The 25,773-nt window shown below is 39.0% G+C and overlaps 1 protein-coding gene across 4 annotated transcripts in view; it reads right to left on the bottom strand.

The window, feature by feature from the left end:
- LOC114650023 (ribosomal protein S6 kinase alpha-3) overlaps positions 1-25,773 on the bottom strand; it is a 172,122-nt gene that overhangs the window by 110,402 nt on the left and 35,947 nt on the right. For all 4 annotated transcript variants that reach the window (XM_028799453.2, XM_028799454.2, XM_051927362.1 and 1 more), the window contains one exon: positions 12,351-12,407. In XM_028799453.2, the coding sequence (XP_028655286.1) occupies positions 12,351-12,407 (57 nt within the window). Of the gene's footprint in view, positions 1-12,350; positions 12,408-25,773 lie in introns of those variants that run through there.

The raw sequence follows: 25,773 nt of genomic DNA, 5'->3' as shown, positions 1-25,773 counted from the left end.
CTTCAAGCCCAGGTGTATTACACAGTTCACCAAATAAAAATAAAATAAAATAAAATAAAACAAGTGAAACTTGGCGATGACATCTTTACCAACTGAACCATCAATAAGGCAAACTGCATTAATATGGACCTAGCTTCAAGCTAAGCTATATACATAAATAATAAAACTGCAACTTGCATTTATAATGCTATTTGTGTTATAGCCCTACGGAATCGTATTAGGGCCACGGTGAAGAAAAAAAAATACAGACACAGTGAAGAAAAAAAAACTATATGTCGAGATTAAAGTTGACATTTTCACTTTATTCTCGTAGTTTATTTTGTCATTAACGTAGAATGTTGTAAACTAAACTTCATCCTAAAATCAATGTTTAATTTACTAGATTTTCTCAAACCCCATCATAAGTTATGTAGCACAATAAATGCTTTGTGTTGAGTGTTCCCCGACCCAGTTGTTAATCGCTACGCTCTTCTTTAACTGAATTCCTCTTGCACTAAGAGGCAGCAATCGCCGCACAGAATACTTTCACTTCATGATATTCCTTCTCTCAGAAAATGTAGAATGCTAAGATAATTTTTCATGATGAAATGCATTAAAACATGTATTAAACATGTGCGGTAGTGCTGCTCCCGCAGTAAGAGGTCCCCAGGTGTACATTCAGTGTAGAGAACTTATGGCAAATGTGACGAGGTTCCAAAAAACTGGATGTATGAATGGCTATCGCACAGGTTTAACTTAAATATTGTGTAAATGTTGGGTTCGTGATCTGGTGGTCGAAGACATGAACACAGAATTCAAAGGATGTTCTTCTGAGCGGGCTTTTTTTATTGCATAAACCCCCAGTTCCTATCCTTCCTTTTTCTTTCTCTACATAAGCAATCGCCACATGATAAATGTCCTTGTGAAATTAAAACTAGTTATAAACTTAGACCACGGAGTGTTCAGAACTTTAATAAAAAATCTTCGTTATACATGTTTAATTATGCCGTCCATTCAGGGTTGCGCCCATCCCAGCAAGCATTGTGTGCAGGGGCAGGAGGAAATCCTGAACGTGGCACCAGCACATCGCACGGTGAATACGAGCAATACATACACTAACAGGGTTAATATAGCATAACAAAACCCGCCATCCTACATGACTTTGAAAAGAAAGTGAAGCACAGCGAGTAAACCCACCAGGAAAACATGCAAACTCAAAGCAGGGAACACCCTGGACCCCACTGCTGCAAGGCAGCAGTGCAACCTCCACGCCACAGTGCCCCCACATGATTAATACTTGCTTTAATGCATTTCATCATGAAAATTATATCAAGTATTTATCTTAGCATTCTAAATGTTCAGGGAGCAGGAATATCATGAAATTAATACATTCTGTGTGCTGTCTGCGCCTCCTCTTAGTGCAAGAGGAAGTCAATTTAAGAAGCACGTAGTGATTAACATGGCTCCGGGAGCACAATACAAAGCATTTAATGTACTACATAACTTAGGACAGGGTTTGAGAAAATCTAGTAAATTAAATATTCACTTTAAGATAAAGTTCTACAAATTACGAGAATAAAGTCAACATGTCAACTTTAATCTCGACAAACGGAGAGAATAAAGTAGAAATGTCGACTTTATTCACGTCGTAAGCGTCGAGATTAAAGTGGAAATGTCGAGAATAAAGTCAACATATCGTCACACTATTACACAGTACCCAGGTACATTACACAGTATTGAAAAAAATACAACTTGGCTTGCAGTATTATCCAGTAGTATAGAAACAGTATTCACACATTTGAACATAATGGTCCACATCCGACCTTTTAAATCCAAAGTATCTCCACACAAAAGACATGACTCCTTTTTCCAGCAAAAGTTCTTCTGTGTCATCATGTTCAACTTTATCATCTGCTACAGCTTCAGTTTCGTAATGTTCTGTGTCCATTTTCACTGCGCAATAACTCCACTAACACATGTACTTTGTTGTATGCTTGTTTAGCGGTGTAGTAGTGAAAAAGAGCCCTGTGCAACACCTCCACTAACGCATGTACTCCATTGCATGTGTTTAGCAGTGAAAAAGGTCCCCCTTAAACAGTTTCCCGCTGCGCCACGTTCCAAACGTTGTTTAGGCAATATAAACTGGTGGTGTGGTATAAAAAAAATCCGTATCATAACAAAAATAAACGGTTTTCGGTATGAACCGGTATACCGCCCGGCACTATTAGCCGCTATATAAGAATTACTTTAAAGCTGTAAGAAACTGTATATTTAAAGTACAAAGATTAAGAGGCAAACTTCAATAAAGTACAGAAGTAAAGGTGAAGTACAGTCTCTTTTACAGCATATAAAACGTAAAATAAGCAGCCACTATACCATGCAGCTGATTATTTATCACAATTGTTTAACATACTTGGAATGCACCAAGACAGCTAACATTTGAACTTTGAGCTCCAAACCAAGTCACCTACACACAGGCAAAGACCCAACAATACAGGAAAAATTCTAAATTTTCCCATGTTCCTATTTTCTTTTTCTACCTGAGATTACCTGATGACAGGGACACTTCATTCATGTTGCTTCCACAACAGGTGCTAAATTTTAGAAGAAAAACCAGTCTTAAGCTTTAGAAATCTAAGCCAAGTACTCCCTTTAGCTTTGCATTTGCTATAGCTTTAACTGAAATTCCTTAGCAGATGCCAATTTCAACATCTTCATCTTACATTGGTGACACTATCACACAAGACATCATTAGTTTGTTATTATGTTCCTGTCCCTTGCTTTTTGTGGGGGAAAACTGAAAAATATCTCTGTACGTGAGAAACATGGTCTTGGAACATAACATTAATTAGACTCATATTCAGCTAGCAACGTAAAATGTGAATTTTCCCTTGGGATTAATAAAGTATCTATCTATCTATCTAAAATGTGTGGTGTTTGAAACAGTGAAAGTAAACCTGGGGTGAGGAAATTAACACCCTTACATTACCAAGTGAAGTTTTCTGGACCTTTAAATTAGATACACGTTCTCCTTAGGGCTGAGCACATTTAATGATCTGTCTTAAGTCCTAAAACATGTAACATGATTTGACTTGTTTTAATCACCTACTGCACACTCATTTTTTTATGGTTTGACAGTTACACATAATAGTTATTTATTTTTCCTTTATAAGTTTAGTCTTTTGTTTATTCAACCTGCTGCTTTTGTTCAATAATACATAACTCTATTTCTTTTATTTCCAGTAGTATTTTTCTATCCCCATTAACTATGATTGTTTCAATACATCAAGATAAAGTGATACTATACCTCAAGTCGCAGAAATACAAGCGGCTTATAAATGTTGCCTAGACAGGCACAGTTGATTTAGAAAGGATTCAGACCACTTCACTTTCTGTACACTTTATTGCATTGCAGATTTAATTTTAAATGGACAAATTTGACATTTTCATTCATCAATCTGCACTCAGCAGCCCATAGCCTGCTATCAGACAATTCAATTCCTCCTCCAGATGTTATAAACTAAATGCTAATAAGTTAATTTTGCAATTTCTGCACAACGCACATTTATTTATTACCAGTCTACCTATCGAATGACTGACTTACTATCCTGCAAGTATGTAACTTTGTCTTTTTTATATTTCTGCTGCTGTATGGATCTACACTTCCCCTTGAGATTAAGTAGTACTAGGGTGTTGTACTGTGTTAGCCATTAAGAATGTAGAGAAAAGCCAAGCAAAATGACACCTTTTATTGGCTAACTAAAAATATTACAATGTGCAAGCTTTCGAGGCAACTCAGGCCCCTTCTTCAGGCAAGATGTATGAGAAATGGTGCGAGTAGTTAAGGGTTAAGGGTCTCTGCATATGGCAGCATAGTAGAGGTGAGTTATGTTTAACCTTGAAGCTGAGATCGATTGTGGGATCAGCAGCCTCAATATCTCTATCCAACTGGTCAATTCGTTAACACCAAACTCAAAAACCAAATTTTCTCACTCCTCCATCACTGACTTAGCACACGTGGGCTAGAACCCATAGGACTTGCACTATGCTTTGAAGGCATAATTACAACATAAAACTTGATTATTTTTTTTTTAGTCAAACAAAGAAAATATGCAATAAATGCACAGGGAACTCTTTACTCTAGAACAGTAGCGTGAGCAAGGTAGATACAGTATCCAATTCATTTCACCCTTGCCCCCTAGTAAAAAAAACATCAAACCTTGAAACGTGTGATGTTTCATGATCAGGGCTTGCGCAAAAATCTATACTAGACCACGCCCTTCTCTACATATCAGAGTGAGGTCCAAATTCCATTCTCTTTAAAAAAAAAAAAAAAAGTTATTTTCACTCCCTTAACTTGTGCCTCCAATTCATTTTCTCCACTACACATAGCCACAAAGCTCATGAATGTGCAAGGTTGAAAACACGAAAGTAAAAGATTACAAATAAAAATGAGAAAATACTTGAAGTCACTAAAGTTAAATATGCAAACTCTGAGGATTGACTGTATTTACTTTAATAATGTAAAAATACTTGTGTTACTTTAAAAAAAAAAAAAAGTCCTGCAATATACAAGTGGCCACCTGGTGACAGCAAATGAGGTAGAGGGTAATTACACGGGTATTCTGAAATCGTGGGAAAAGAGCCGAATAAAAGTATACATTTACTCCTGCATGTACTGAAGGGTAAATTGAACCAGCCCAGTTTAGGGTCACAGGAAGCCAGTGAGTATTGCAGCAGCACTGAGTGGAAGGCAAGAAGGAAAAATGGTATGCCAGTCCACTGCAGGACACAATTGCACAGCCAATCAGTAAAGAGTGAGCCGTGTCAAATTCAGTAACAGAAACCTATAAATAAATAATCAATAGTTTTAATCTAGCTCTCTGCTATTGATAATTTGGAACAGTGTGATCTGGTGGTGTAGTGGCTAGTGTTCATACTGAAATCTTTGGGGACTCATGTTGGGAATGCAGCAGCAAGCACAAAACTTTCTGGATGGAAAACTGCTTATAAGTTTAAAGTAGCAAACTGTAAATGGCAGTTTTCAATATTTTAATCTTCATATAAAACATTACATTTTTACATTGCTTTAGCAGATCACTCATATGAAATCTGCTCTGATTTTTTGTTTTAAGTGTGTAATCTACCGCTGGATATTAAAGTGCGATATGCACCTTACATTTATTGTAATATTTTATTTCAATGTGTCAAACTAAAAGTTTACCACGCATCATAACAGAGCATGACAGATTTTTTTTGAGGGTGAATTTAAATTAATAAAAAAGATCATTTCGTTTAAAATCTTAAAGTAAACTTAAGGCACTGGCACAAACTAGAAAAAGAAAAAAAAAAAAAACAGTAAAAAGGTAAAAATGTTTATTCGAACTTCACACAACACCACCCAGATGGTAGTTACTAAAATTAGGCTGCCTGGCTGGCACTATGTGGGGAATCTTCTTAGTTAACAATTTAACCCTACAGAACAAAGTTTTCTCTTTATTTGAATAATTACTAGTTGCATTCATGCCAAAGATATGTTCATTTGTTTGATTAAGCTCTTTCTCTATTTCATCGCATAAAAAAAGTCATGAAAGTGTAAATGCAGGATGAAGGGGCCATGACAAAATTTGTGACACAATATATGCAGCATTAGCATTTAACTGTACACTTCCACAGTTGTGATTCAAAAAGCACAAAAATAAAAATTAAGCATCTTCAAAGTTTATGGGGAAAAAAAACCCTATTTGACCTATTCCATGTCTACTTGGTAAACTTGAAGAAAATCGCTGGCTACCTACTACATGAAAGGCAGGCCAATGCCTCATGATACACTTTTATCATTATCAAGTACATTGATTCACTACTTTCATTTATTACTACCTTCTTATTTAAAGTTAAAATTATCTTTCTAGGAAAAAATGTGTCAGTCTACAGCTAGTACACTTAATAATTAAAACCTTTGCATTAGTTCCCATTTAAATCTTTTTTTGTGTTCATGTATGTCAAATATTTCAATAACATCTATAGTGAGACTGAGACTATTCAACAATGGTCAGTATTACAAACACCGTCTAACTATACATTTGGGTGTGTCAGTGTGAGCTGTTTATGTTTGTGGCAGGCTGTCAAACTATACTTTGTGATTTAAATGTTTCACATTTAGACATTGTTGAATTTATACATATTTGCATTTCAAATTATGTCTACATTATATATATTGGCATGAGGTAATATACATTGTTTATGTGATATTTTCCACAATAAACAATTACAATTTCATGCAAAAAGTGTTAAAATGTTATTCAGCCACTCAAATTTGAATTACCATTCCATTGTAATTGACCACGGTGGTTAGGCAAGGACTAATTTTTTGTGTCATATGCCTTTCAGTCTTTATTTTAAGGACATTAAACTTGTTTTCGCTGTGTGCAGAGCTTCTCTGCAGATCAGACCAGATTGCACTTCATGTGAAAATGAACTTTGGCCAAACAGTAAATGAGCCAACAGAGTGTTCTCTTGTTAATACTAAAGAAGAATGTGATTTTAGCTATGGTTTCTTGCTTCCTGTCTTTTTCCTATCATCAGTGTGTGTAGGTGAGTGGACATTAAAAATTTTAAATTAAGTATAAACAAACCTTCTATGCATCTTGTGAGCTGGGGATGGAACTAGAGTACCAGTTTGTTGAGTGCCAGAGTATCTGATTTTAATCTGACAAAATTTGTAAATTCCATGCCTCATTTTAGCATATTTCTTGCTGCAGCATTATGAAAACAAAAATAAACCCAAAAATTTGACTTAAACATAGACAGAAGATTTGTTATAAGAATCTCTGTAGTGTGCCACTCAATAACATGTGCACAGACCCCAAAACATGAGGCATCATGAATGTATAAGAATCTAAAAATGCTAAAATCTCGCAAAATATTATTTCCAAATGTGGCTTGTGTAGTAGCTGCATTACCATTTGTAAATAATTTATCTAATGTTAAGTTTTATATTAAGATTTGACAATATTTTATGAAAGATAAATTACAATCCCAAAAAAAAAAAAAAAAATCAAACAGAATATTTTTTCAATACACTGAACAAATGCATTCACAAACAAGTATTTATAGTAATTCTTTAGGAGGGTAGAGCAAATGGCCCCCTTATCACAATAATGCACTGACTACAGCTGAAAGTAAGAGTCTTCAGAACTGATGGCAGTTATCTAAATTTGTAAATGTTCAGTTCAGCTCTATGTTCAGTTGTGTTTATTTTAATATGCCTATTACAGATTACAAAAAAAATTAATGTAATACATAATACAAATATAATAAAATAGGTTTTCATATACACGCATATAATAATAATAATAATTCATTACATTTATATAGCGCTTTTCTCATATATACATATACTTACTATATATACAAACATGTATATGTGTGTGCGTATACATATACATACACACAAAACACATACACACACCTATCAGCCACAACTTTAAAATCACCTGTGTAACACTGTGTGGGTTCCCCCTGTGCTCCAAAACAGCCGTGACCTGTCTAGGCATTAACTCCACAAGACCTCTAAAGATGTTCTGTAGTATCTGGCACCAAGGTGTTACTAGCAGATCCTTTAAGTCCTGCAAGTTGGGAGGTGGAGCCTCCACAGAATGGACTTGTTTTCCACAAATGTTCAATTAAACTGAGATCTGGGGAATTTGGGGGCTAAGTCAACACCTTGAACTCTTTGTCATGTTCCTGAAACCATTCTTGCACATTTTCTTTTTTAGTGTGGCAAGAAACCTTACCCTGTTGAAATAGGTCACTGCCATCAGGGAATACCACTGCTGTGAAGGAGTGTATGTGGTCTGCAACATCCTTTTAGACAGGTGATGCGTGTCCAAGTAACATTTCACACAAATGCCAAAACCCAATGTTTCTCAGCAGAACATTGCCCAGGGCATCCTACTGCTTCTGCCAATTTACCTTCTTCCCATATTGTATCCTGCTGCCTTCTCTTGCCCAGGTAAATAACGTACACACACCCGGCTGTCCACATGATCTAAAAAAAAATATTATTTACCAGACCAAGCCACCTTATGCCATTGCTCCCTGGTCCACTTTTGATGCTCACGTGTCTATTGTAGGCACTTTTGGCGGTGGACAGGGGTCAGCAGCTATGCAGCCTCATACACAGCAAGCTGTGATGCACTGTGTGTTATGCCATCTTTCTCTCAAACCAACATGTTCAAAAACCATCTAAACCAAATCACTGCTGCAGGGGAACAGCAGGCACCACCAGGCAGAAGGCAGGAAACAGCAATAGACAGGATGCCAGTCTGCTGCTGGGCCAGAAAGCTTTGAGAGGGAAGAAAACATGTTGGACTACACAGAGTAAATGCAAATTACAGAATTTAAAGTTTTAAAATACAGTTTTAAAATAACATCAAAATAATCCTTCCATAAAACATGAACAAAAGTACTTCTAGAGTAACAAAAACAGTGAGCTTTTTGATTTCTGTTCTGTTGCCTTCTACACAGAGGACAACACGGTTCTTCTTTTTATCAGCTCCTATTTCAGTATTAAATAATCTAAATATGATTAAGTAGTTCGATGGGCATTTGGTTAAACATATTAGCAGCACTTCTATGGCAGTAAATCTTCGATACTATCTACAGTATAGTCTATTTTTCCCCCCAGGTTTTTTCAGCTCCTTTCTCATTGTTACTACTACTTTGCCTGGTCTTTTTCATTTTTACAGAAATATTTGCAACAGACAATATAATTTATTTGTTGAATTGCTTCCATCATATACGACTTATTCAATTACTCATTCAATTAACATTTGATGTGAATGACTAATAAATACTATGTATTTTTTCTTTTCCAAATACATCATACCACAGTATCAGTGAGCCTTGATTTGATCATCTACGGCTTAAACTGAACAGCTTAGTATAGATACACTGAATCATTATGGCTAAAATCTAATCATTTATATGTGGCATTTGTCAATGCTTGACCAAAGAAGCAATTTCATTCTGGGAAATACTTACTATTTTTACCAATGCTGAATAAAATAATCTCTTTCACTTTTCCTACATATTTCCTGTGTTCAGATTAACATGTCTTTAAGCAATAACTGGAGACTTCAGACTTTTTCAATGGTGTAAAAAAGCTTATAATGTCTCTCAAATTGAGCTCATGTTACCGTAAGAGCCACTTAACTTGATCAATGCATTATTTTAAACTGCATCTTCAGAAAAATTCAATATTAATGCTTAAATATTACAGAAGGGACTAAGGGAATCAATAGAAAGCATTTCCAGACTTTAGAGGCTATTTTTGATCAAATAAATAAGGCCAGCAACAAAAAAATGTATTACAAAGCATCACATATGCACACAGTCCTATATACTGTACATGTAGTATGTCTTTCACAAACATACAAAATGCAACAAAATGTATTGGGCTTCTTTCCTGATTGCCTCTATTACTGCAAATAACTTTTAAATCTTGGCATTAATAACTGATATGAGACAAGACACTTAAAATAAATAACCATACCATACAATTTTGTAAGCATGCTTAATCCTGAGCAGGGTTTTGGAGGGGGCTGGAGCTTATCCCAGCAAGTATAAGGCACACACAGGAGCAACTTCCGCACAGGATTTCGATTTCTTATGTTATATATAAATGAACAAAACTTTTCAGCACTAGCTACAACTATGTTAAAAGGTAATTGCCCCTTTACATTTAGTAACTTGTTTAATAACATTAATTTAATAACCTTCAATGACTGCAACTAAATGCATCCTATAATTTTGTACCAGTCTTTTTTATGAGTGTAGAAGAATTTGAGCCACTTCTATAAACACTTCCCTGTACAACTGCTTCAATTGACAAACACTGGTTAAGATTTCAAATATAAACTGCTTGCCACATGACCTTGCCTCAGCAATTCTACAGGATTTAGGTTTGGACTTTTACTATGGCTAATACTGTGGTTAAGTGGAGTCCCAGAGCCTTAGGAATAACTTGTAGGCTTTCACACTGATAAAAATCATAACTTTATTTCTTTGATTCTGGAATTATGTGCTTGTTGAGTCTTTGTGCTGGCAATTTGACTTTGATTGTAAGGATCAAAATAAAGGAGGTTTATACGTAAGAAGGACTGATTGTAATGACACCTGGCTATTGTCAATAATTTGGCTTTTACTATCCATTGGGTTGATCTAACAACAAACAAATGTTTTCTCACACAATGCCCACTGGTGTGAAATAATGTTTTTGTTGGATTAATAAAATAGGTTTAAAACATGTATTTCTTGATCACTTAGGAGTCCTTTATTCAATATTATATTTTGACTGAAAATTCTGGTGTCATAAATTTGCAGTAACAGAGGAAATCAGGAAGGGTCAAATACTTTTTAACCTCACTGCACATTACATATGTATTGTAAACACACACAAATACCAGAAGTATTCCATACTATTTAGTGCTGCTACCTCATGGATCCAGTATTCAGGGTTAAAGTCCAAGCCCAGTCACTGTCCACCTGTTTCTATATGGGATTTCCTCTAGGCATATTTTCCTTCCATATCCCCAAAGTCATGTGTTTTAGGTTAACTGGTAATGCTAACTGGCAGAGTACTGGTATGTAGGTGGGAATGTGTATATGTGTGAGGAGGACTTGTAATGGACTGGCACAGTATCTGAGGTTGGCTCCTGTATCTTGTAATACTTAACTGAAACAAGTAGATTTGTTAACAAATGCAGGTGCACGCATATATTTATGTGTGTGTGTATGTATATATTATATATATAAAATCATACACACACACACACACACACACACAGAGTATTCATCGAGCACTTAATTCTAAGTGCAGAAGCATCATTAAATTAAAATTAATTTGAAAAAGTATAAATGCATTCCGCAGTATGTACAACACTACTCACCCACTTAAGGACATAATTCTCCACATGACTTATTCCTGCTCTCACTTTGCACATTACTGTCACTAAAGGACTCAAATTACTACCAGTACTCCCTCTATCACTCTTTTTATATTTCTTGCACATTTTTTCTATTTAAAATTTCCTTTATTATGTCATAGTGTCAGTTTGCGTGTTGACTCAATAATACAGCATTTGGTAAAGGATTCTCAACAGCAGTGCTAATGTTTGTGATGTAACAACTTTTAAAAAGAAAAATGCAATGCATTTTTATTACTAGACACAATACTAAGTACATTCCATTAGATGGTGTGTTGCAAACATTAATGCTGATTACACAAAACAAAATTTAGCTATTGGAGAGACAAATTAGCTTCTATTATACACTGTAGACTACTGTATATACAGTAATCCCTCGCTATATCGCGCTTCGCCTTTCGCGGCTTCACTCCATCGCGGATTTTATATGTAAGCATATTTAAATATATATCGCGGATTTTTCGCTGCTTCGCGGGTTTCTGAGGACAATGGGTCTTTTAATTTCTGGTACATGCTTCCTCAGTTGGTTTGCCCAGTTGATTTCATACAAGGGACGCTATTGGCAGATGGCTGAGAAGCTACCCAACTTACTTTTCTTTCTCTCTCTCTCTTGCGCTATCTGTGATCCTGATGTAGGGGGTGTGAGCAGGGGGGCTGTTCGCACACCTAGACGATACGGACGCTCGTCTGAAAATGCTGAAAGATTATCTTCACGTTGCTACCTTCTGTGTGCAGCTTTTAACTATGCTGCATGGTGCTTCGCATACTTAAAAGCTCAAAGGGCACGTATTGATTTTTTTTATCTGTCTCTCTCTCTCTCACTCTCCCTCTGCTCCTGACGGAGGGGGTGTGAGCTGCCGCCTTCAACAGCTTTGTGCCGTGGTGCTTCGCATACTTACAAGCCAAACAGCCCTATTGATTTTTTTGCTCCTTTGAAGAGGAAGATATGTTTGCATTCTTTTAATTGTGAGACTGAACTGTCATCTCTGTCTTGTCATTGAGCACAGTTTAAACTTTTGAAAAAGAGACAAATGTTTGTTTGCAGTGTTTGAATAACGTTCCTGTCTCTCTACAACCTCATGTGTTTATGCGCAAATCTGTGACCTAAGCATGACAATATAAAAATAACCATATAAACATATGGTTTCTACTTCGCGGATTTTCTTATTTCGCGGGTGGCTCTGGAACGCAACCCCCGCGATGGAGGAGGGATTACTGTATACACATACAGCACATACTGTACCTACACATGCAAACAGTTCACATAATGTAAACACACAAAGACTTGTACCATCTATAAAATTTATAGTGATGACAGAAACTTTTTTCTTTTATTCTTCTTTCAAATCTTTACTATGAAAGTCAGTGAATTTCTTTACTTACACTAGATGAAGGTATCTCATCTTCTCCCATTGAGTCATCAACAATTTGATGTCCATTCTGTTCATTAAAAAAAATAAATAAATAAAGTTAGTGGCCTGAAAGGAAACCATTTCTTCCAGTCCTGACATTGGTTTTACACTTTCTAAACACTACCACAAATACAAAAATCTAATGAGGTCAGCACATGACTCTCTCTGCTTACAATTATAAATACAGTACGGTACAGTATACAATGTGAATTTATTGAAATATACCCAAGGTGCAATAGTATCAACATTTATTTTCACATTTTGGTCCTTTTTAAAGGCAATTCTGTCACTGTAAATAGTGAAAGCATAACATGTAATCAATGCTTCTTTCTAATTAGAATTAAGCTGTTGTGAATACTGCTTATGATGTTGAATTTTTAACTTTAAAATTACAATGCTCAAGTTTTGGATTGCTTTTTGCAAATATCAAACATACTTGCCATGCTATGTTTACTTCTGATCAGTGGTTTAGTTATTGCTGGTATCAGCTTTAAAACTTTTGAACTTTAAAGGCTTAAGAATTTCTTGTCGCCTGTTAAAATTTTACATGTTAGAATTGTTTGACCGATTTTTAATACAACTAATCTTGTTCCATTGCATAGTCCATCGATTTATACATAACTTACACAATAACATTACGATACATCCTTCTTTCAACAGTAATTCGTCGTTGACGTCATTAAAGCTTGTAGATATTCTATGGGATATTGTAAATTGATGTTTTCATCTTCCGTACAATCACCACCAACTGCTTCAGCATAGTTTATTGATACGCATTTAATCAATTTGCTGTGTAACCGATTGACAATTTTCGTGTTAATTCGTTTGACTTCATTGTTTCTCGCTGCCATATTTAGAGGAATGGGTGATTCTAAACTGGATCTTCATAAGTGTGTATGTGTATGTGTGTGTGTTCATAAGTAAGCCCTTTAATGGATTAGTGTCTATCCAGATTAAGTGCCGGAATGCACCTGATGATTGTGGTCTTGTTTGAAAATAGTTGTAAGTAGGGTGTGCTTCGAAAGAATCTCATGATAAAAATCTCCATCTCGCGTAACTTCCTTCCAAAAAGTCACTTCTCATCTCAGGATTAGTCTCGTCCCAAGATTTTTTTACTGATACTGAAGGCCAAAAGAAGAAGAAAAAGTCAAATGCAGCATGTTATTAAGAGAAGACAAGAGAGGTAGATGATGTTCTAACCGCTGCCATTGTTACAGCTTTTCTGAAAGTCGCAAGTGTGCTGCAGTCAGTCTAGATGTATGAATGAAATCAAGTTTGGTGGGATTAAAAATTCTGCTTGGGTTGTTCTATGACCATAATTGGCTCTTCTGTCTACGTATTTTTCTATAGTGAACGGCTACAGCTTCTGTTGAGAAAAAGACACACAATTTCAAAAATGTATACCTGTCAAAAAGCATGTTGCATGTGCATTACAGAATCTTGCCACTTGTACTGGCTTTACACATGGGAAGAGACTCCATGAATTTCTGGGTGGCTTTAAAGGGCAATGTGGAAGGGGGCCTGTTCAGTGCGATGGTGCAACTGATAGGTCACAAAGCCTCATCACTGCACAGGGATTATCATAACTGAAAAGCATACAACTTAATTTTACTCTAGGCTATGACTGATAACCACCTGCAGGGGTAAGTTTGAAGTTTGGGACGAGGTGAACCTGATGTTTGTGCCTTAGCCAAAAAAAAAATTGAAAACACTTCTGAGAGAATGCATAAAGCAAACATAGTTAATTAAATTTTATTCAAATAAATGTGAATAAAATTGCTGTGATATGTTGTGCCCATACCTCAATACCCTGCTTATATTTTTACTTTTTCCAAATCTAAAGTGGCAATAAGCAATGGCTGGTTAGACAAACCATTAGCACTTGTTCTAGCAGCACTGGTCACTGGTTAATCCCATGCAGTCTGCTGAATGGTGTACATGCAAGTAACTATACAATTTCTTTGTGAATCATTTGCAAACTTCCTGCTTAGTCAACAAATAACTTTAGTTAAATCTTCTGGCTTACCGTGCTCATTTGCTTTGAAGTCAAAGAAATGCCAAATTTGCAAGGCGGATTTCTTCTTAGCCATCAATTCATTTATCTACTGTATGTGTTTTTTTACATTAAACATAATGTTACAGTGCACTGCCATTAACAATGAGGACACTCTGTGGCCAAATTGAAAATTATAGGAAGTGTAAAAAACCAATGTTGGCTTACTCCATAAAAATAGTGATGCCCCATCCCCAGTTATATGTTTAAAGGTACAACTGCCCAACCCTACAGATCGTTTTAACTAATGCAGTGTCAGTGCTGTGGAATACTGGAAACCTGGACTGGAAGACCTAGCATAACTAATCTACATTGTCCTGCAATTGCCAGGAAACAATCTTTTTATGCAGTTTAGACATAAAATGAAGGATAGAAATGGAACAGTAATTGTTGGAATATGATTTGACTCACCACCTATGGGAGGGGCCAAGGAGGTCGGGTGCAGTGTGAGCTGGGTGGTGGCCGAAGGCGGGGACCTTGGCGGTCCGATCCTCGGCTACAGAAACTGGCTCTTGGGACGTGGAATGTCACCTCTCTGAAGGGGAAGGAGCCTGAGCTAGTGCGCGAAGTTGAGAGGTTCCGGCTAGATATAGTCGGACTCACCTCGACGCACAGCTTGGACTCTGGAACCAATCTCCTTGAGAGGGGCTGGACTCTCTACCACTCTGGAGTTGCCCCCGGTGAGAGGCGCCGAGCAGGTGTGGGGTATACTTATTGCCCCCCAACTTGGAGCCTGTACATTGGGGTTTACCCCGGTGGACGAGAGGGTAGCCTCCCTTCGCCTTCGGGTGGGGGGACGGGTCCTAACTGTTGTTTGTGCGTATGCACCGAACAGCAGTTCGGAGTACCCACCCTTTTTGGAGTCCCTGGAGGGGGTGCTAGAGGGCATACCTTCTGGGGACTCCCTCGTTCTGCTGGGAGACTTCAATGCTCACGTGGGCAATGACAGTGAGACCTGGAAGGGCGTGATTGGGAGGAATGGCCCCCCTGATCTGAACCCGAGCGGTGTTTTGTTATTGGACTTCTGTGCTCGTCACGGATTGTCCATAACGAACACCATGTTCAAGCATAGGGGTGTTCATATGTGCACTTGGCACCAGGACACCCTAGACCTCAGTTCGATGATCGACTTTGTGGTCGTGTCGTCGGACTTGCGGCCACATGTCTTGGACACTCGGGTGAAGAGAGGGGCGGAGCTGTCAACTGATCACCACCTGGTGGTGAGTTGGCTTCGATGGTGGGGGAGGATGCCGGTCAGGCGTGGTAGGCCCAAACGTGTTGTGAGGGTCTGCTGGGAACGTCTGGCAGAGCCCCCTGTCAGAAGTAGCTTCAACTCCCACCTCCGGCAGAACTTCGACCACATCCCGAGGGAGGTGGGGGACATTGAGTCCGAATGGGCCATGTTCCGTGCCTCTATTGTTGAGGCAGCTGACCGGAGCTGTGGCCGTAAGGTGGTCGGTGCCAGTCGTGGCGGCAATCCCCGAACCCGCTGGTGGACACCGGCGGTGAAGGATGCCGTCAAGCTGAAGAAGGAGTCCTACAGGACCCTTTTGTCCTGTGGGACCCCGGAGGCAGCTGATAGGTACCGGCAGGCCAAGCGGAATGCGGCTTTGGTGGTTGCTGAGGCAAAAACTCGGGCGTGGGAGGAGTTTGGGGAGGCCATGGAGAATGACTTTCGGATGGCTTCGAGGAGATTCTGGTCCACCATCCGGCGTCTCAGGAAGGGGAAGCAGTGCAGTGTCAACACTGTATATGGTGGGGATGGTGCGCTGCTGACCTCGACTCGGGACGTTGTGGGTCGGTGGGGGGAATACTTCGAAGACCTCCTCAATCCCATTAACATGCCTTCCAATGAGGAAGCAGAGCCTGGGGACTCAGAGGTGGGCTCCCCCATCTCTGGGACTGAGGTCACCGAGGTGGTCAAAAAACTCCTTGGTGGCAGGGCCCCGGGGGTGGATGAGATACGCCCGGAGTTCCTCAAGACTCTGGATGTTGTAGGACTGTCTTGGCTGACACGCCTCTGCAACATCGCATGGACATCAGGGACAGTGCCTCTGGATTGGCAGACCAGGGTGGTGGTCCCCCTCTTTAAGAAGGGGGATCGGAGGGTGTGTTCCAACTACAGAGGGATCACACTCCTCAGCCTCCCTGGAAAAGTCTATTCAGGGGTCCTGGAGAGGAGGGTCCGTCGGATAGTCAAGCCTCGGATTCAGGAGGAACAGTGTGGTTTTCGTCCTGGTCGCGGAACAGTGGACCAGCTCTATACCCTTAGCAGGGTCCTGGAGGGTGCATGGGAGTTTGCCCAACCAGTCTACATGTGTTTTGTGGACTTAGAAAAGGCATTCGACCGTGTCCCTCGGGGAATCCTGTGGGGGGTACTCCGAGAGTATGGGGTACCGGCCCCCCTGATAAGGGCTGTTCAGTCCCTGTACGATCGGTGCCAGAGCTTGGTCCGCATTGCCGGCAGTAAGTCGAACCCGTTTCCAGTGAGAGTTGGACTCCGCCAGGGCTGCCCTTTGTCACCGATTCTGTTCATAACTTTTATGGACAGAATTTCTAGGCGCAGCCAGGGTGTTGAGGGGGTCCGGTTTGGTGGGCTCAGGATTGAGTCACTGCTTTTTGCAGATGATGTTGTCCTGTTTTGCTTCATCAGGCCGTGATCTTCAGCTCTCTCTGGATCGGTTCGCAGCCGAGTGTGAAGCGGCTGGGATGAGAATCAGCACCTCCAAATCCGAGACCATGGTCCTCAGCCGGAAAAGGGTGGAGTGCCCTCTCAGGGTTGGTAGCGAGATCCTGCCCCAAGTGGAGGAGTTCAAGTATCTCGGGGTCTTGTTCACGAGTGAGGGAAGAATGGAGCGTGAGATCGACAGGCGGATCGGTGCGGCATCCGCAGTAATGCGGGGCGTTGCATCGGTCTGTCGTGGTGAAAAAGGAGCTGAGCCGCAAGGCGAAGCTCTCAATTTACCAGTCGATCTATGTTCCTACCCTCACCTATGGTCATGAGCTATGGGTAGTGACCGAAAGAACGAGATCGCGAATACAAGCGGCTGAAATGAGTTTCCTCCGCAGGGTGTCTGGGCTTTCCCTTAAAGATAGGGTGAGAAGCTCAGTCATCCGGGAGGGGCTCAGAGTAGAGCCGCTGCTCCTCCGCATCGAGAGGAGTCAGATGAGGTGGCTCGGGCATCTGATCAGGATGCCTCCTGGACGCCTCCCTGGTGAGGTGTTCCGGGCACGTCCAACCGGGAGGAGGCCCCGGGGAAGACCCAGGACACGCTGGAGGGACTATGTCTCTCGACTGGCCTGGGAACGCCTTGGGATTCTCCCGGAAGAGCTAGAAGAAGTGGCCGGGGAGAGGGAAGTCTGGGCATCTCTGCTCAAGCTGCTGCCCCCGCGACCCGACCTCGGATAAGCGGGAGACAATGGATGGATGGATGGATGATTTGACTTTTTCAAAATTGGTTTTATATCAGCCTCCTTTAAGTACAGTATATGGGCATACCTGTATTACCAGAAGTCATAGACATACTAGTGACACATAACAGGATAAATTGCTTCAGGACAAGTTTTCAGCAGAAAAGTATTCAAATAAACTATAACATTTAATCCCAATTAGTGCTAGCCTCAGGGACCTCGGGCAAGGAAATGAAAAACACCAAACATGTACAGAACTAGACTATAAAGTAACTGTAACCTTTACTTGCTCTGTGGTCCTTGAATACAAATACAGTACTAAGTAAATGATCAGAAATGTCAACTGGTAAACATTCTGTAGAGCAGTGCAATTTTAGATGAAGAGGATGTTCTAATTTGATTACAACACACCTCTCAAGAAGTAGTAAAGCAGTAGAAATAGGCAAAGCAGGTCCTTATGCCAAACTAATATACACAGGAGGTTAAAAAGAACTCTTCATAAAAAAATAACTGGCAGTGAAACAGGAGCTGAAATATTGAAAAGTGAGATAAAATTACACTCGGCAAGTTCAGAAATTGTACACCACAGGTAAATTTGATTAAGTTTAGTGGAGACTTCTCATGCTACAGCAAGACAGATTGCATAATCACAGATTACTTTCTAGCCATGTTAAATCAGCAGACTGCTACATAAACAGTAAACAACCGATTTCAACATAATATAATAAACAAACAAACAAACAAACAAACAAACAACCCACTCTTGTGTTTTATAATGGAGGTGAAGAATACCACAGTTGTATAGAATAAAGTTAAATCTTACCGAATAATTCAGTTTTCAAGCCAAAATGTTATACTGTGTTTATCCTTACTTTAAGATTACACACATATTGCAAAAAAGCGTATACATGATGTTTTAAGAAGGTAAAAAAGCAAACCATTGCTCTGAAACTCAGCCATTTTAAAAGCAGACCAACTGTGCCCTTCAAATCGCCAGCTACCCTATTTCAACTTCCTCTGCAGCACCGTTTCAGCAACAGGGGCACAGATTCACCTTGGAAAGTCAGTGCTTATTGCCATTATTGAGGCCAATATGTCAATTGCTGTTTCCGTTCTGTAAACAACTAAAGAATAACAACTGAAAGAGGCACAATTACAATCATTTATATTTTTCACTATACAGAAGCGTATTTCTTTATATTGCAAAGATACTGCCTACTGCCGAGTGTGCTTCAGGGACAGAATATTGAGCAGGCATGTAGCATGCAGTCAAGTGACAAGAACTGAACAGATGCATTTGCCTATCCCAGCAATAATAGAGCACAAGGCAGGCACAATCCTTGCACAGGAAACAGGTTTACTGCAGGAGGAAGACATACACACCACATACACCCACACACACTTGAGCCACTTTACAATGTTAATTCACTTAAGCTTAATAAGGCTGATGTTCAGTAAGTTAAGTACAAATGTTTTAAAATAGAGGAGTGGTAGTTTGGATCTTGCAACAATCTAAGGTTATATTAAAAATACAATGCAGTGTAATCAGTTGTTTTCAGATTCATTGTTGTGTAAAAAGTACAAACAAACTCATAAGTGCTTTTTTCACTGCGCTGCCACTTGTCACAAATCTTGCTCTCTAGGCTATGAAAATAACACAATGTAATGGGCTGGATTTGGTGTTGTGTTGTCATAGCTCCATCCATGAGAGCCACTGCAAGCAGACAAATTAGCAAGAAATGTATACTTACCTTGAGAGAATAAGACCAAGATTCTGTGATAAAAAGCACTGTGTTCAGTTTACTTTTGTTGTCACAAGAATGCCTCAGAAACATGGAAGGACGGTTTTCTTAAATTATAAACTTTTGTTACCTAATACCTACTTCAAAGTAAGTTTTAAGGCTTTTCTTTATAATAAGACTTCTGCACTCTTCACCTTCCTTATAAAATGCAAGAGTGTGCTAGTTATTTTTTAAAACTTATCAGATATGCTTCACTTAAGAATGCAATTTCCTGTGGAAAACTAAAATATAAGTTCCTTGTTTTATTAATAAGCAAGTTACTTGTTTCTCAATCTTCCATTCAGTTGGTTCGTCTTTCACTACCAAAGTGATTAATATTTGTAAACCATCTTCATCTCCTAGAGATCCCCCACCTACATTATTTATCTTTATATATAATACGCTACCGTGGCTGTTAGTTTGTCTGTGCAGGATTTTAAATCACCTGTAGCTTGCAAACCATTTGACCTATTGACCTGAAATTTGGTACACATATACTTTGTGATGTCTACTATCCGCTTTCTTTTTATTTTTGTTTTATTTTATTGTAGAATCAACTCTCGGCAGCAGCCAGCAGGGTGGCCATGCGGCACATGCATACGGGCACTGTTCTCATCCCTACCACATTCGCCGTCACTTCCCCTACCTCTTCATATCTTTAATCATTCTTGAGGCAGGTTGAAGTGCCAGCTTAAGTGAAAAATTAAAGAAAACGTACTAAGTAATTGCAACACAAACAGTGAATTCATCAGTTTTAACGCGAAAAGATGCTAGGGTGGAAAAAAAGAAGTACTGCTCAGCAAGCAGCAAGCGCATCAACCTCTGAGCAAACAAATGCTAAACGTACAGAGAAAGAGTATGAAAACTGAATGCTCAAGTCAAGTGTATTCACTGCATGTTATCATGCAGTGCGTCGTTACTGGTAAAACAATATTTACGTGTATTTTATCATCTTACAAAAATGTGATTTATAGTTCCTTATTTTCAGGATTTAAACCTTTTTCTCTTGAAAACTGCTGCGATTTGACTTATTTTAAAAAAACATCAGCCTAAATCCTGATTACTTTGCTATTTACAAGCCCATTTCTCAACCTCTCTTTATTTCCAAAGTTCTGGAATATGCTGTGGCTGTACAGCTGCAGACTCACATGCATGTAAATGCTCTGTTTCAACCACTCCGGACTGGATTTTGCTCTGGTCACAGCACTGAGACAGCACTGGTAAAAGTGACTAGTGATCTGCTAATGACTACTGATTCAGGTGCTATGAGCATACTTGTTTTGTTGGACCTCAGTACTGCTTTTGACACAGTCTATAATACAAAACTGCCTAAACATTTGCAATCTCTCTTGTGTATTAGTGCTACTGTTCTAGATTGGTTTATGTTAAACTAGGGGGCTCCGCCCCCTGCTCGCTTCGCTCGCCAACCCCTGGTGTTGGGAATGACAAAGAGCGTGATGTATGAATGAGATATAGAACAGTGTGACGGTGTAGATGATGCAAATAGAAAGCAAACAATAAAGTGTGTGGCACAGTGTAAAGGTTTATTTGAAAATTTCTTTGTACACGCCGTTTAAGTGTAAAAGGTAATTCCAGCTCAGAACTTGTAAGGTCATTTAAGATGGTTATTGTTGTGATCAGAGTCAAGTTTGTCAGAGCTTAGAAAGAGTTGTGTCTTTCCAGGAAGTAATGGAATGACTTGGGTATTTATGTTTTCCACATTAATATTTTTTGGACATAATATTGTGCGTTGTGTTAAAAGGGGCATTTGGTCTAATGAGATTGCTGTTCCAAATCTCTCTGTAACTAAGTCGTCGCAGATAAAAGCTTGAGGAATTGTAATAATATGTGGCTGAAGTCCATCTGTATTCGTGAGTGTACCATCTTTCAGTTGTAATAAGCAATTGTTATGATCTGGTTCTGGACATCGTATCTTTTTTACTAACTGTATCTTTTGAAAGCAATGCCAATTGTCTGCGTATTTTAAGATGCACTGAACAATAGCTGAGTGCATGGTATCTGGAAGAATAGCTAATCACTGTCTAAAATCTCCTCTTCATAAAAGTACGTTTCCTCCAAATCGAATATTATTATTCATAAACGTTTGTTCATGCCATTGAACATTCATCAATAAACATTTTTTCAAGACGGATGTCACGTGCAGTGCCACTGTTAATGTTCATAGTGGATTCCGATTTGTAGGATCTAATGTAGTTGATAAAGATTTCACTTTCAGGTACATCGTCAGTTATAAGCTTCTGTAGATATTCAGGATATGAATGTAAAGAAGGCAGTCTAATTTGACCCTTTTGACAACAACGTGTAAATGTATAACTTGTATTGCCAGTTGTTTCTTCAGGGAAGTGAATTGAATGACAATGATTGCAAATGACATTCATTAATCCGAATGAATTTTCCTGGTGTATGTTTTGCTTGTGCCGTTTGAGAGGAGCGTTGTTGTATGTCCAGCATTTGGGACGTGTTGTTTTGGAGCTGTAATCGATTTGCCTGTGCTGTGTGAGAAGCCCGTTGTAGCCTTCGCTGCCATCAACGTATGTCTGAGACGGGAGGTGTTTCGTTTTGAATCCGTGCCTGTTGCGATGCAGCATTTTGATTGATAGTTTGCGTCATGTGGATCTAGGATGTAGATTTGTGCATATTAAATGAAGTATTGTAGGATCTAATGCAGTTCATAAAGTTTTTACTTTTAGGTACATCGTTAGTTAGAAGCTTTAGTTGAGCTTTGCGTTTTTGGAGTCGATTCATTTTTTCTTTTAGAAATATGGATAAGTAATAAGGAGTATTGCACTCACTGTTAATATGGAGCCTTTTCTGCGGTTGAACGGTTAATAGTGCCTTATTGTAATGAGATCCACCTATGCTGCATAGCCGTCTATTTTGTTGTTTCTTTCGTGTTCGTGTGTTTGTTCCTGTTATCCTTTCCTTTTCGTTTTGTACCCGTGACCGTGTATTCATGACTTGTTTCTTTCTCAGCATGCGAAATATGGATAAGTAATAAGGAGGATCGCAGTCACTGTTAATATGTTTCCTTTTCTGCAGTTGAACGGTCAATAGTGCTTTATTGTAAGGAGATCCACCAATGCTGACACCTATGCTGTCTAGTGTGAAGGTGTTGATGTTCACTTTAGAATATGTGGCTTTGGGTGTCACTTCTTATGGATGTGTGTGTGTGTGGGGGGGGGGGGGGTTGAGGATTCTTGTCGCGCGAGCGTCTTCTTTCTTTTTGTGTTCCTGTGTCTTGTTGAATCCCCTGTTTGTGTGTGTCCCGTCCCTTGCTTGTAGGGTCTGTGGGGGTGGTTTTGTGTTCTTTTTTTTTGTGTTCCATGGGCTTGTTGAATCCCCCTCTTGGTGTGTGTCCCGTCCGGTGCCTGTAGGGGGGGGGGGGGGGGGGGGGTGCCTTGCTGTGGTGCGCGAGCCTCCTTTTTTTTTTTTTTTTTTTTTTTTTGGGTCTAGTTTCGTGTGCAATGTGTTTCGTGCTTGGCCTGCGTTTCCTCATTTCTCCATTTTTCCTGTGCTCACTCCTTTTTGCTGTGGTCTTGTCCGCCTCTCGCTTCCCCTCATCCGCCTCTTTCGTCCGCCTTTCTCGGCTCCTCAGTCGGACTCTCGCGGACTCTTTTTGCGCCTGCGCAGTACGTCTTTTTGCAGCTACGGCCCATTGCCGGGATGTGCCTGCGTCCATCATCCGGTTTAGCATTCTCGGTTAGTAATATGGATAATTCAGGCACATGGCTTGCAATACCACTGCTATGCTGATGGTACCCAGTATAGGTACCAGGAAGGAAAAATAGGCATCTTGGCTAGGATAAAGGAAACATTATTCCCAGCCAGGAGGCCATAACAGAATTTGCAGGAAAATGTGCCCACCAGGAGCAGCTCATTTCCCCCATACAACAGGTGACAGTGTTCCTCACGGTTGGACCACTTTGGAACACCCACAGGGTAGCATGAATGCTGGAGTCCGGAGATGCAACCCTGTGGGGGATTTGGATCAAATAATCCATTATATGATCCTGTGACTGTGTAAGGTATTATTAGGTCTGGGACTCCGTGGTGCTCACTACTGGTTACACCAAATATATGTAAAAACATCCACATTCCTTCCTCTTCTGTCTCTTATTATTTGTCTGCAGGATGAGTTATCATTTATACTAATTAGTAATTGCTACAAGTAACCAGTTCATTTGCTAATTCTGGATTAGTACACATACCAAGTAATAATAGTCTTATCATTTATGTGCAATGCTTGAAAAGAACACAAGAAAGGCCATTTTACTGGAATTTACTGGAATTGGTAAATTTGATTTCACAGAAGTAGCCTTAAAGTTGCAACAAATGTAAAGTGAAAAATGAAAACAGTGAGCTTTGGAACATTTAAAGCATCAGAATTGTGTGATGATTGAAATCTAAATTAACTTAAATATTGCCTTTCAGGAAGTGGTTTTATCTTATACTCAGACATAAACCTTGCAACAGCAAACTATCACAAACCTGAAAGTGATTTTCTGACAAACCTGAATTGAAAAATGTGTTGTTGCAAAAGAAGTTTTGAAGTGTAAATAATAATAATAAATAAATAAATAATCACGGTATTTACCAATTTTTATGTGACACTAATATTATAATACTTGAATTTTTTTTTTAGTATTTATTTCTTGATTACTGAACATAAATACCAGTAAACAAATTAAAAACCATGTGCATAGCAAGATAAATAAGGGATTTCATAATGATCATATCATTCTTTACAAACCCAAACACTGCCAATAACAGCTATTGGTTGTTGTACTGGTGTGAAGTACTCAGCCTTCGCAACAAATGAAATTAAGTTCCTGAAGCCAGTTATCCAGAAATGGGTCAACTGATAGGTTACTGATGAATTTAAAAAGTTTAAGCTTGCCCAATAGGAATGATAACACCAGAATGAACATATTTTGTGCATTATATTCTGGATGATTCCTTACCTGCATAGGTACTGACCTGACATGCCTGAACTGATTTAACGTGTGTGTGTGATGAGAATGAGTGGGAGATTACATGGGCATTTCCAGAAGTGAAAATGTATCTGTATGGGAGACTGTCTTTTTTACAACAGAAACTGACCAAAACAGTACGTCATCTGTGATCTGCCCCAGATCAAATCTGATTGATGACCCCTGACATATAATGCCAACTTATTTGGAGTTTAATAATCTACAGTACATAATCTTATAAATTAAAGTAATTTATTATAACAAAAGATTTACACTTGAATTTGAATGGACCCAGTTTTACAGTAAGTCTAAAAATGAATGCATGGAATATCATTCAGTTGTATTTGAGGATTTGGGGATTATAGAACCATGCCCAGGCCAATGTCTACAGCAGCAAAAAAGTGTGAAGCTAAATCATAATGATGTTTCTCACCACAACTTGCATATGAAAAGCAAAACATTGCTCTCTCTCTCTCTCTCTCAGTGTACAGAACACATTCCATTTCATTGTTGACACCTGTGGGATATGCAACCAGTTTCATAAAAAATGTGTACCTGAACGCAGTGTGTGAAACTAAAATGAAATTTGAAAAATCTCACAATATTTCATCTAGAATAACAAATCTTTGCAAAAATTAACAATTTTAGTTGGAATATTCAAAATGTAACTGTCATCCTTTACAAGATCCAATCTAAAAAGAAATCAGACAAAAGATTTTAAGGAAGCCAGGAACTCGAAGATCTAAATGGACAGCCACAACTTCCACCTACACTCCATCATCTGAATTGTCCCCTCCTGAATACCACTGTGTAAGAACTTGGCAAACTCAACATTTCCTTTGAACAACCATCTTCAAAAATGCTGTCGAAGGCAGCAGCATTAGTGCAGTTTCTAAGGAGCAACTACCTTTACCTATCATAATGGTGAAAAATGGGAATATTCCTCTGGGAAATTTCCACAAATGCACATTTAAAAAAAAAAAAAAGTAAAAATTAAAAAATTTTATTTATAAAGTGTTCTGCACTGGAAAGTTTGCTGCTCTTGAGACTGTATGGTACAGATTGCACTATTTAAAGAAATACTTTATTTCAAAAGCAATGCTAATAATCTAATCTTTGTTAGTGCCACTAATAAAGCAAAATAACTTCAAGTCAAGT

The sequence above is a fragment of the Erpetoichthys calabaricus genome, chromosome 4 (genome assembly GCF_900747795.2).
Source record: "Erpetoichthys calabaricus chromosome 4, fErpCal1.3, whole genome shotgun sequence".
NCBI classification, from domain to species: domain Eukaryota; kingdom Metazoa; phylum Chordata; class Cladistia; order Polypteriformes; family Polypteridae; genus Erpetoichthys; species Erpetoichthys calabaricus.
This window is presented reverse-complemented; position numbering and strand designations above follow the sequence as displayed.